At 42.4% G+C, this 13,776-nt stretch overlaps 1 protein-coding gene across 1 annotated transcript in view; it reads right to left on the reverse strand.

Moving 5' to 3' along the window:
• CHIC2 (cysteine rich hydrophobic domain 2) overlaps positions 1 to 7,130 on the reverse strand; it is a 30,199-nt gene extending 23,069 nt beyond the window's left edge. The window contains exon 1 of the mRNA XM_077301969.1: positions 6,851 to 7,130. Within this exon, the coding sequence (XP_077158084.1) occupies positions 6,851 to 6,969 (119 nt within the window). The 5' untranslated portion in view covers positions 6,970 to 7,130. The remainder of the gene's footprint in view (positions 1 to 6,850) is intronic.
• Positions 7,131 to 13,776: the final 6,646 nt, after the last annotated feature.

Consider the following 13,776-nt stretch of genomic DNA (forward strand, 5'->3'; position numbering starts at 1 on the left):
AGATTCCCCCCCCCTTCCAAGTTTTCCCAGGCCTTCGTATTCCTCATACAGAGGTAAGAATTCTTTTTTTTTTTACAAAAAGTAAAATGTTTTTATTGTTTATTATAGACATATAAACAAAAACCACACCAGAAAATCACAACAAAACAAAATCATCTGATTACACATATGGAAGTAAATAATCATAATACATTATTATTCCAAGGAGTAAAGAAAGATACTGTGTAAAAATATATAACACAAAACCAGAACCTAAACCAGAAAAAAAAGGAAGTATGGGGGTGGGGGAGCTTTCATGCAAGTTTGGAATTCCTCCTACATAAAATTATTGAATCCTGTTCTGAACAATATCATATACATCACCTTATAATCCAATACAAACAACAACTACAACCAAAGGCCTCCATCCACTTTTTAAAAAAAATCTTAAATGAAGTAAGTTAGAGGTGAGGTAGGAAAAAGTGCTGACTTATGGTGACCCCATGCGATTTTCAAGGCAAGAAATATTCAAAGATGGTTTGCCACTGCCTGCCTCCACATCTCAACTCTGGCATTCCTTAGAGATCTGACATCCAAAATATGAGCCAGGGTTGATTCTGCTTTGCTTCTGAGCTCTGACAAAATTGGGCTAGCCTGGGCTATCAAGGTCAAGACAGAGGTGAGGCATATGAAGCACTATGAAATAGAACAGTTTTGTACATCAGTAATAAAATCCTAGAAGCTACTTAGGTAAACAAATGCAGCTCTTTGATGGTATGCATCGACTGCTAGGAAGACATTGCAAGATTTACCTAAACTAAACCCTTCCAGGGCCAGCAAGAAACCCCAGGATTTCACAAAACTCTGATTGAGAAAGCCTGCCCAAAAGGCACAGGAAGAATACCCTCCAATTAGGGACCCTATAGAACTACAGAAAAGTAGGCAACCCTACAGATATTCCAGTCTAACAACTTTAAAGGCTTTAAAGGAAATGATTAGCACTTTGAATTAACATCTCAAATCAACCATGGACTGCAATTCTCAAATAAACTGCTAACCAGGGGAGATAAAAAGGGGGGGTGGAGTGCGAACATTCTCTGCAGCCTGCTCTTATCAGCAATTTGGGTGCCACATGCTGGACCAAGTGATGATTTTCCACTTTCCAAAGGCAGTCCAATGCAGAACACATTAGCATAATAGTCAACTCTGGATGTCACTAAGGCATGAGTAACCGAGGCCAGATCCCTCGTCCAATCTTAGAAATGGTTTAATAGTGAACCAACCAGCGCAGTATTCCTGGCCTCAGTTGACATCTAACCATGCATGAATATCAAATGAATCCAGGAGCACCTATGGAACTGAACCATGTGTAAGGGAAGGACAATCCTCTATTGCAAAAGCACAACACTCCCTCCTCTTCACATAAAGTACCTCTATCTTGTCAGCATTAGGTTTCAGATTGTTTATCCCTGCCAAGTCAATCAATGCTACCGAATCCTACTTCAAGAATTTTGCTGCCTCCTGAGGATTCGATAGAAATGAAAGGAAAAATGGGTAAATCAGCATATTGCAGATAAACTCAAAACTCTGAATCATCTTCCCCAGTGATTTCATTCAAGGTCAAGCATGCGTGCACACGCACACATTTACATATATACACATTCTCCCTCTCCCCCCCTCAGCATTAAACTAAGTAAATTCAATAGATTATAAACTAGACATGTATATATCCTTTGATAAGCACAGCACAATAATTACAACATTTAAAACTCTCATACTACCAAACAGAAAATAAAAGACCAAACACATTTTGATGATTTCCTCCTCAGTGATTGGCCGTTAAAATATATCTTGGAGACACAGCTGAATCTTATTTTAAAAATAAATATAAAACAGACCAGTTATTGCAGATAATATGCTTATTATAAGACGACATCCTGACTTTACCCAGGTGGCTGACCTTCGTGAACATTAGATATGATGATGTTCTGTTAAGAAACATTTCTGAATACTCTGTGCTTTAGTAAAGTGAAGTAGACCCAACGTTTTCTTCAAGGAGATCTCTATCTTGAGTTTTTATATGGTTTCGATGGAAAACATGCTCTCAGAGCCTCATTTGTCATCTGTAAAACTGAATAGCAGCAAGAACTCACATTATTTTAAGGTGATTATCTTTAAACAGCCCCGTGGCGCAGAGCGCCACGGACTGAATAAAGCAGTAAGGGCAGTGTGGGAGGAGTTAGGGCGGGCCCTGTCCGGGATAAAAACTCGGAGGGGCCAATCAGGAGGCGCAAAGCGGCTCCTGATTGGCCCCTCCGAGTGTCCATCCCGCCCCAAGCAGCCACAGGTGAAGGGTGAGCCGCGCTGCCTTCTCCCGGCCGGCGGAGCGGCGCGGCGAGGCCACTCTGCCGGCCGGGAGAAGGCTCGAGAGAGCCTCGGGTGAGGGGTGGGCCTTGCAGCCTTCTCCCGGCCCCCGGAGCGGCCTTGCCGCATCGCAGACGCGGCAAGGCCGCTCCGCTGGCTGGGAGAAGGCTCAGGAGAGCCTCGGGTGGGGGGTGGGCCTGCTCTCAGGCCATCTAGGGCCCATTTCATTACAAAGTGAAATGGGCTTTAGATCTAGTTTATCATATATATGGTGTGTGTGCACTGCAACCAGGAGATCCTACGCTTGTAGGATTGCCAGGCAAGAGACATTCAGAGGTGGTTTGCCACTGCCTGTCATCATGAACCTAGTTCATGGACTACGCTGGCAGGGACTCATGGGAATTGTAGTCCATGGACATCTGGAGGACCACAGGTTGACTACCCCTGTTCTAGAGGATTGCATTCTCTTCACATTATAATGCTACTTTAAGAAGAAAACAAGTTTCTAATGAAAGCTAAATGACATAGAAACATGTGAATGTCCACACCTTCTCAAACTCAGTGTAATATTTTTATATGAAGAATTTTGTTAGCAGGGTATTAGCTGTTGGACTGAGTTTTCTTCCCTCCCCTTTGTACTCTTCATTTCAAACTAGAATTGACATTGCTACATTAATAAGAGCTTTGAAATTAAGATGCTTTTTTGGAGAGAATGAGGACAGTTTTCATGTCAAGCTTAGATCTAAATCAGACTTTACACCAGTGATTGACAATCCATATAGAAAGGTTTTTGAACAATTAGTATTAAGGGAACACAATCTATTAGAATAATTATTTTAAAACATTGGGATATTCGCATACAGTTCCAGGGTGTACATCCCCTTTAGTAGTAACATTTCGTAAGACTGAGAGTCTGAAACAACTTTTAGTAAAGTCTGGCATTTATAAGAGCCCTACTACAGGGTTAGGTATTGTGGGGCATCATCGCTATGGTACATGTGCAGCATGCAAATTTACCATTGAAACTGACAGTTTTACGTGGAATGGTCATACAATCTAACTTAAAGAATACACAAATTGCAATATTCAAAACTCTTATGTGCTGTGGATTGTCCTTGTGAGAGGGGCTACACTGGAAGCAGCAGGCAGGCAGCTGAAACACACTTTCTGGAATACAGGTCCAAAATAAAAACTGTTTTCCAAAAAGCCCCTATGATCCTACACTTTAAAGACATGGGACATTCACATGATGGTCTATGATATGTGTCCAGAAAAAATCCTACCCACATCCCTTGAACAGAATTAATGTCAAGATAAATATCTTACAGTTAGAGACATTCTTTATTTAACAATTTAAAATAGTGGGAGAAATGGGCTTAAATACAGAGTTGGAATTAAACCGTTATTTCTGACAGTCTTTAAATTCACTGCTAATTGGATGCATCTGAGGGCCTTGAAATTAGAGAGTGGAAGTTTATGTTTGTATGCAGCTAGAAGCATCAGCAGACGCAGTAGGAATTAGCACTGGTTTTCTTATTTTAGATGTCAGTATGCTGAAGAAAGCTGCACAATTTTCCCTGAAATTTTGTTGGAATTTTAGAGAATGCATGTATATGTCTTTTAAGTTCTTCTGTTGAGGCATTTGCTGCAAGAAATAAGACACTGAACAAAGTTTCAACCAAACAGAAATGCACCTGGTTCTTGTCTGCCTGTGGAGCTACATGATTTACATTGTTTTGAAAACATAAAAGTCGAACTAGAAGAGACAGTGCCTTTTGGTTTTCATCCTAATGACTCTACCTGCAGATTTTTCAAGCTATAGGGTGCACTGTGCACTTTAAAATATTTTTGGACTTGAGGATACAACTAGAGAGCCCATTTATGTGAAATGTGAGGCATTTAGTGCACTGATACATTTATATTGTGATTGTGTACCAAACAGAGCTGCACTAATATTTGACAATATTTGTTTGATTTTTGTACTCTGTATTTTTCAACACAATTCTACTGTATTTTGGTTTATGACAGACTAACGCAGCTACCTTTTGCAACTACCCAGGACCTATGATCTCTCTGGAAAATTCTAAACACTTAGGTCTTCATGTAAGGGATCTTTCTTACTGTCCCTTTATATGTTCAAAGACAGTCACAGAGAAATCAATTAATTTTCACAATTCCTTTGCCACCCTAGATCAAAGCATGTGTGCTAAGGGATCAAAGGTTTTGAACTAAATTCTTAATTATAGAGACTGTATTCAGTGACAAAGCAGCATGGTTAAAATATTATTGCACTAAATTAATATGTATGAGCCTCTTGTGGCGCAGAGTGGTAAGGCAGCCGTCTGAAAGCTTTGTCCACAAGGCTGGGAGTTCAATCCCAGCAGCCGGCTCAAGGTTGACTCAGCCTTCCATCCTTCCGAGGTCGGTAAAATGAGTACCCAGCTTGCTGGGGGGTAAACGGTAATGACTGGGGAAGGCACTGGCAAACCACCCCGTATTGAGTCTGCCATGAAAACGCTGGAGGGCGTCACCCCAAGGGTCAGACATGACTCGGTGCTTGCACAGGGGATACCTTTACCTTTAAATTAATATGTACTGTTGTTCATATTTAAAATACAGGAAATATGATTTAAGTCAGTGATTTGAAATGGCATTTTTCCATGGTGATTTAATGAATGATTTACACAACAATGTAAATTACTCTACACTGAAATGCAAGGCAATGTGACACTTTTTTGAATTACTAACTACATCCCTCAGCATTGCTGGAGGTGCTCCACCTCAGCATCAAACTTTTAAAAGATACTGTTATTATAGTGATGCAAAGTGAGCTCCATGTTTGGGGACTTCCACATTCAGAGCCAGTCAACCTCTGAATCCCAGTACTAGAAGGCAACATCAGGGAAGACCTCAATGTCTACGATTCGTTGTTGGTCCTCCAAAGGAGCTGGGTGAGACAGGATGCTAGTCTGATCCAGCAGTCTCTCATGAGCTCCGGTTAGAAAAACAGCAACCAAGCTGTGCAAATCAGATACCCTATTATAAAGTTAATCAAACCACTCCATGTATGTTTTTCATATTTGCTGACTGCTATATCTTTAGGGGAAGTCTTCATACCACAAGTAGCCAACAGAAAGCTGAAACTTGTTATTACATGAGTAGGCAGAGATGGTGACTAATAGCAGCATAAACAATTCTCACTCAGCTACAGAACTGCTACTAGTCATGTGTAAGAACACTCGCTGACAAAGCCTGCTCTACTTCCTGACAAGTCACTGCTTAGTTTAATATTTCACATTTTAGTAATAGCCACTGTGACCCTCATCAATTCAGTTTCCTTGTTGCTCCAACCGGAAATCACATTTTTAGATATTGCAAGCATGAAAAAGAGAAAAAAAGTCTGACAATATGTTAGAATACGCGCTAGAAAAACCAGAATAATAGCTTTCAGATAGAGTTGGATCAATATCTTCCTCTGACTTATAAGTTCGGGTAAATCATACAGTTACTGTGAGATTTGGTACAAGAATTGCACTACAGTCAGCGTAATTTAGTGTGTGGACTAAAATAAGAGAGATCCAGTTCTGAATCCCAGCTTGCCATGAAACCTATTGTGTGACTTTGGAACAGGGCCATTGCAATAATAAAACGGAGGAAAGTCACGTACACTGCTCTAAGATCCTTGGAGAAAGACCAAGATACAAACTCACCAATTAAATAATTATTTTCCACAAGCAGCTACGCAAGGACAGGTACTTGCAAACACTGTGCAGATATGTTTCTGATGCAGAGCCTGGAATACAAACCTAGAACACATACAACCTTGCCCCAACCACCAACAACCTTGCAAACGTTTACATAGAAATAAACCCCACTTGCTTCAAATGACCCTACTCAAAGACACAGAATGGATGCTTAAAAGACTATAATGGCCAACCCCCTCCCCCATTCTGCCAACCAACAGGACCATAATACCGAGCTATTAAGAAGTACTGCAACAGCAATGGGATTTCCAAGACACTTCATTTGAGTAACTCAAAAGGGAACACAAAACAGAGCTGCCAGACCCAGGTTGGGAGACTCCTGGAGATTTGGGGGTGGAGGGAGGAACCTCAGTGGGGTGCAATAGAAAGAGATCACTGGAGATAAGCTATGCTTGCAGGGGATCCCCAGCTGGAGGCTGGCATCCCTAACCGAAAGCATTCATTGCACACCACGTTCAGAAGCAGGCATCCTCCTCCCTCTGTAAAGCAAGAGTGGCCAATGCCCATGGACTGCAATTCCCATGAGCCCCTGCCAGCATATGGTGGCAGGGGTTCATGGAAATAGCAGTCCATGGACATCTGGAGAGCCACCGTTTGGCCACCCCCACCTCGTTTGCTGCTTCAGCGGCAGAGCTGAGCCCTCCCCCCCCCGCTGGAGACCCGGATGTTATGAAAGGCCAGGGAAGCGCTGGGCTCGCCCCAGCGCTCCTGCTCCTCCTCGTCCTCCCCCGGCGGGTCCTTACACAGTGACATGGCCCGAGCCGCGCACCACCACCGGGTCGGGCGAGTGCTTCAGCAGCTGCTCCTCCAAGGCCCGCTCCTCGTCTTCCTCTTCCTCGTAGATCTCATCGAAGTCCGCCATGGCCGCGAGGGAGGACGGAGGGAAGGGGGCCGGCCGAGCGGGGGGCCACCAAGCGCCGTGACCGGAGCCTCCTCTCAGAGCCGCCGGCAGGAAGCGACCGTCATAATCCCGGGGAAGGGGAGGGACAGGAACCGCCGCAATCACAACATCCGTTCCTCGGCGCCGCTGCAGCCACTGGCTGAGGAGCCGCAGGCGCAGAGCCACGCCCACTCCGTCTGCCACTCGCGCATGCGCGACGTTTTCTCTTCGGCCCAGCGGCTGGGAAGGGTAGAGCGAGGCAGCGCGAGAGCTGGCTTGTGGAGGGCGCATGCGCAACTGCTTCCAAGCTGTGGAGTCAATGTGTGGCTTTGGGTGGGAGGTGCGATGGAGGTGTGTTTACCCCCCCCAATGTATTTTAAGGGCCTTACTTACAAAACAGAAGGCAGCTTAAAAGACTCGCGGGAGCGAGTCAGAGCTCCCTTCTTTGGAGGCGTTCAGTTATACGTGCGATGGCAGAGAGAACATATTGTTCTCGGTCCACATATTTCTGGAGCCTAGCTTGTAGGATTTTCAGCATAACTTTGCTAGTATTATAAATTATTGCAATGGTGCAGTAGTTTGAACATTCTTTGGCATTGCCCTTCTTTGGGATTGGAATGTAAACTGACCTTTTCCAATCCTGTGGCCATGGCTGAGTTTTTCAAATCTGCTGGCATATTGGGTGTAGCACTTTTACTGCATCGTCTTTTAAGCTTCTGAAGAGTTCAACTGGAATGCTTTCACCTCCACTAGCTTTATTACAATACAGGCCTATTACCTGTGCCAAAAAGCCCACCTAAATAATTTAGTTTTGCATAGATTAAGGTGGGTAGCTGTGTTGGCCTGAAGCAGCAGAACAAAATTTGAGACCAATGGCACCTCTGACCAACAGGTTTATTCAAGGTATATGCTGTCATGTGCAAATGGATGCATACAAAAGCTTATATGTTGAATAAAACTTTGTTCGTCTTAAAGGTGCCACTGGATTCAAATATTTAGATTTTATTTTGATTTATATCATTTATCATAATGTAATCTGCCCTAATTTTTAGGAGATGGAACAGAAAATAAATATTGTTCTTGGGTTTACATAGTTCACAGAAATATTTAAAACAATCCTAAATGGGTCTATGCAACAGTATATCCCATGTTATTTAAAAGGGGCTTATTCCCCGGAAAGTGTTGAAAAGATTGCAGCCCATGCATTACACACTGCATTGGCTCGGACATCAAGGCTGCAGTTCTATTATTATTTTAGATATTTACACTGTACTTTTCTCCCCAACATGCCATACAGCATTATTCTCCAGTACTCTTATTTTATCCTCTCAAGAACATCTCAGTGAGATATATTAGGTTGAAGAAAACTGGCCCAAGCTAACCAAATAGAATTCTTAGCCCCCAGGTAGCACTGGAGGATCTCCCACTATTATGATTGATCTCTAGACAACAAAAGTCAATTTCCCTGGGGAAAGGAATCGCTACTTTGAAGGACATTATACCCTGTTGAGATCCCTTCCCTCCCCAAATGCCACCCTCCTCAAGCTAATTGACCCCCTCAGATCTACAGGTGTTTCCCAATCCAGATATGGCCATCCAATTACTCACTTATTTGCCATGGCAGATTGGGGATTTGGGCCTGCATATCCCAAATCCAGCCCAACAATCTAACCCAGACTTTCTTAACCAGAGTTTCATGAAACCCTAGGGGTTTCTTGACAGCCCTGGAAGAGCTGATATGATTGGATATGGTCATGTTGACTTGCCCCTACATCCCAAAACAGCCAATGATGGGAGGGGAGGAGACTCATGTGGACATCAACACAGATATGCTTCTCAAATATATTCTGCACCATCATGCCACTTCTGAGGTTTCTCAAAGCCTGATGAATGTTTCAGGGGTTTCTCAATGGTAAAATAAAAATGAGAATGCCTGTTCTAACCAATTCAGCACACATACTTGCTTGGTTGTAAGTGAATTCGGTGTACCTTACTTTTGAAGAAACATGCACAGGAGGCAACGTGTTAATACCAGCTGCAGTTGTCTTCTATAAAGACCTAGGAAGAAGAAGGGTGGGGGGGAAGGAGTCAGTTACAGAAAGTGGTAATGACCCTGTACACAACATGCTCCTATTGGTGTCCGTATGAGGACCGAATAGTATCAGCTGCACCTTCTGAGCAAGAGACAGTACCTTTATTTGGGGAGCAGCATGAAGACCAAGATTTTTGCCCTGCTGCTTTCTGGTGAGCAAGGAGAGTGTTTTAAAAGAAAATTTCTGGCTGTTTCTCCATCTCACGTTTGAATGCACAGAAGCGGAATTCGTTAAGAGGATGTTTTTAGCTGTCCTGCTTTAAGTCCTGAACTCTTCATCCTGTGCAGGGGCATCTTATCTGTGTGGAGAGTCTTTTCCCTCCAGGCCCCGTTGGGTAGGAGGGAGGTAAGTTGGTGTTGGTATGCAAAATCCTCAGGCAGGGATACGTTAACAATTCTAAGATGACAAGTGCTATTGGATTATTTTGTATCTGTCTGTTGGTCATATGTTTATGCAAGTTACATCCTTTATGTACAGATTTTCCCATCAGAGATCTCCACTATTACAACTCATCTCCAGGTGATAGAGAATAGTTCTCCTGACCAGGAGAAAATGGCTGATTTGGAAGGTGGGTTCTGTGTTGAGTTGCCAGACCCATAGGGGTCCCCCACTGCTAGAGGCTACCCCCAGCCACCAATCAGCTGGCTGGTGATGGGGACTTACAAAGAGAAGGCCTAGGCCTCTTGGCCAGCGTTGTACAGGAAGTGACATCATTACAGCAGTGACATCTGTGCAATGCTCTGGTATTTGGAACCAGTTTATGGTAGAATTTCTGCCCAAATACCAGAGTGCTGCCCAGACATCACTAGCATGATGCTGCTGCTTCCTGTGTGACACCAGCAATGAAGCCAAGGAAAAAGTCCCTTTATTCCCTGCTGGTCACCAAGAAGATCTGGGCAACCTTAACTCTAGGGCATAATACCCTATTGTAAGCCACTTTGAGACTCCTGGTAGAGAAAATCAATTCTTCTTCCTCTTCCCTCCTCCTCTTCCTCTTCTTCCTCCTCCTCCTCCTCCTAATCTTTTGATGTGGTCTAATGCCATGCATATGATACACAACCTGGCTTGGTCTTACATCCCCTTGAGGCAGTTTGTGCTATGACTGGTTGTAGAGTTGCTTGGAACTGACATTTTGTTGTGGGCAGGAATAGAAAAGGAGAAGAAAGAACAATCACCTGAGGCTCAACAAGCTCCAATGAAATTGGAGACACTTCTTTTACAAGTGTGATGTTATCCTACCTGGCCAGCACATGAGCCAAATATACACTGCCAAATATTGTTTCCATCAGAGTATCTTTATGCCCTGCCAGCACAAGAGTATGTAGTAGACTTACCCAGCATATGTAAATCAAAGATTAGATTTGGTTGTTAAAAGGTAAAAAGGATACAATCCTGAGCATCGGTTCAACAGAAAATTATTCTTTGCTTCTAATGTAGTCTGGATTTTATGTCCAGTCTCTCTTTCATGACTTTATCTGAAAACATCCCATGATTAATTTTGACAGGAAATACATCATTTATAAAGAAGGCGGGAGGGTTCCCCCCCCCCTAATTGTAATTATGAAAGCATTAGGAAGAATCAGGCCTTGTAGCTTAATGACTGCTAAAACCGTGGATGGATGCGGCTGGATGCCATTCTGAAGGACCACATGATACAACTCATTACTGAGAGTAGGATCCCTTAATCCAGAAAGAATTTGTAACATGCCGGACTTAAAGAACTACTTGTGTTCCGCATTAATACTTTGCCAAGAAAAATTAGAGGATTTGGAAGGGGGCAGTTTTCCTCCCAGTCCTTAGTACAACTCATTAAAACAAGGAACATGTTGGGAGGGGGGTTAATTCACTGTATACAGAGAATTTAAAAAATAGGATAATAATGGCTTCATTTAAACATTTATATCATGCCTTTTCTTGTTACTTAAAGTGGCTTCAAATGAAAAATATTCAGAGTAAAATAAACTTTCTAATAACCCCCTTCTCCCTAACTTTCCAGACTATGTGAGTGTGTCATGTGCTATCAAGTCACTTCACGGTTATGGTGACCCTATGGTTGAATGACATCCGAAATGTCCTTGACAGCCTTGCTCAGATCTTACAAACTGAAGGCCATGATTTCCTTAATGGGTCATGTTGCCAGCTCTGGGTTAGGAAATACCTAGAGATTTTGGGTGTGGAGCCTGAGAAAGGTGAGGTTTGGGGAAGGGAGGGACTTCAGTGGGGTATATGCTAAAGTCCACCTTCCAGAGCAGCCATTTCCCCAGGTGAACTGATCTCTCTTGCCTGGAGGTCAGTTGTATTGCTAGGAAGATCACTAGCCACCACCTAGCAACCTTATTTATTGAGTCAATCCATCTTATAATGGGTCTTCCTCTTTTCCTGGTGCCCAGAGTTTCCTAGCATAATTGTATGGAGTTTCGTCTTCTCATCATGTATTATTATCGTTTAATTATTTTTCCATTTGTATGCCACCCTTCCCCAGAGGGCTCAGAGCAGCTCACAACAGTTATAAATCACCTAAAATCTTATAAAATCAATAAAAGCATTGTTCCTAAAAAAAAAAAATAGCATGGAAAGTAAGTCTCAAAGTTTCTGCTTCCTCTTTAGAGAGAGAGGGGTGCATAAAGGACATCCAAATCGCTGGTAAGAGATGTTAATGTGTACATTAGGTGCCTTAAGTAGGGAGGCCAGAATTTTGATATTATTTCTTGGCCTCAGACATAGGCCTGATGGACCAGCTCCATTTTAGAAACCCTGTGGAACTGTTTAAGATCCTGCAGGGCCCTGATCTCATTCAGCAGAGCATTCCACCTGGCCAGGATCAGGGCCAAAAAAGTCCTGGCCCTGGTTGAGGCCAGTTGGACCTCTTTGGGGCCATTGATCTTGATGTCTCTTTACTTGATGGGAGAGTTTGATGCCAGGTGTAACTTTGACAATTTGCAAAATGAATTCTGTTTATGCAAAGGAGTAACTTGTTTTGAGACACTAACAAAGGGAAACAGAGCCAGGATGGTGTAGCGGTTAAGAACTAGGGCAATTCTCCGCCACTCCTCCACATGGAGCTAGCTGAGTGACCTTGGGCCAGTCACAGTTCTCTTATGGTGTTCTCACAGAACAGTTATTTTAGAGCAATCTCAGCCCTACCTACCTCACAGGGAATCTGCTTCTGGTATTGAAAAGCAGGGTATAAAAAGCCAGCTCTTTTATTCTTCAGATCAAGATGGGTGGCCATGTTAGTCTGTCTGTAGCAGAAGAAAAAAGCAAAAGTCCAGTATCACCTTAAAGAATAACAACATTTGTGGCAGGGAAGGACCTTTCATGAGTCACTGCTCACTTCTTCAGATAGAAAACTTCAGAAGTTAAACAAGCCTCTCTGCTAATTTTATGTGCCTCAAGTCAATTCAGGAAGCTTCAAAGAAGGAAGGAGTTGACAGCAGAAAAGGTATCTGGTAGGTCTGGTTTTGAGCAAAATTTCTCCTCCTGTGCTTTGAGAAAATATTATAAGATCAATACTCTGGTGGATTTTATCTGGAGATCTGAGAAAGTGTTCCTTTTGGGTAACTAATAGATGAGTAAGAGATTCTGTCATTGAAATGTTTCGTATATATGTATGCTAAGAATGCAGTTGAAAACATTTGAATGTTAGGTTATCATGTTAACATACTTACAGTTCTCAGTATCCTTATATTCTATTATTTAATTTAAAAATTAAGGAGCCCTTGGCTTAATAAAGCTTCTCAGTGAGTCCTGGAAAGCAACTTCTTGTGCTGGTTCGGCTGTATACTGTCACAGCTTGTGTGGTGGCAGTGCCTTGATGCACACTTTCACACATGCAAAATATTGCCACTCCAATCTACTGCAGTGACTGTTTGCAAGTAGATTTTGCCATTTCACACAATAAAATCCGGTGGCACACTGCATTAAAAGGGGACTGAAAGTGTTGGAATTATTGTTTTGCATCCTTGCATGCACACTCTGAGACCGAAGTGGTGCATGATGGGAGTGTTCCATTTGACAGTTTGCTTTTGACAGTTGGTTCTGTGTGAGAGAGAATGAGAGATTAGACTGAGAGTCTCGCTGTTCATATTCAGATTTATCTGTCAGAAAATGTAATCACTACTAAATATCAAATGAAACAATGTAAGAACCAGATAGTTAACTTTATGTAAACAAAAGAAAAAGAAAGTGTATCTTTGAAGACCAGATTTTTCACCTCAGAGAAAAAGTTACGTTGTAAGTATCAGTTAATCGTTGCTATAACAAACCTATAACTAGAAAAATAGAAGCTTTAAAAGACTACCAAAGTAAAAGTTAAAAGAAGAATTTTAGAGGACATTTTTTGTCCCACAAAATGATAAGTGGCTTACAATTAGAAATAATAGTTTAGAATCTGAAAAATAGATAATTGACAGTGGATGCACTACTCACAGTGTTCACTCAAAATAATTTTTTGAAAACTATAATAGAAGTGCAAATGGTGCACTGCAAGTAGCAAACGGTGAGGTTATGAGAATAGAAGGATCTGGGAGTGGATATTTAAAATTTAAGCTACCCAAAGGAACTGAACATATGGTCAGTAACATACTATATATTTCAGAGTTGGACTGTAATATGCTGAGTGTGTCAGCTTTAGATATACAGGTTTTTCTGTGCACTTTGAGAAAGGCAGATGCACAATAACTAAAGACAATACTCT

The sequence above is a fragment of the Paroedura picta genome, chromosome 10 (assembly GCF_049243985.1).
Source record: "Paroedura picta isolate Pp20150507F chromosome 10, Ppicta_v3.0, whole genome shotgun sequence".
In the NCBI taxonomy this organism is placed as follows: domain Eukaryota; kingdom Metazoa; phylum Chordata; class Lepidosauria; order Squamata; family Gekkonidae; genus Paroedura; species Paroedura picta.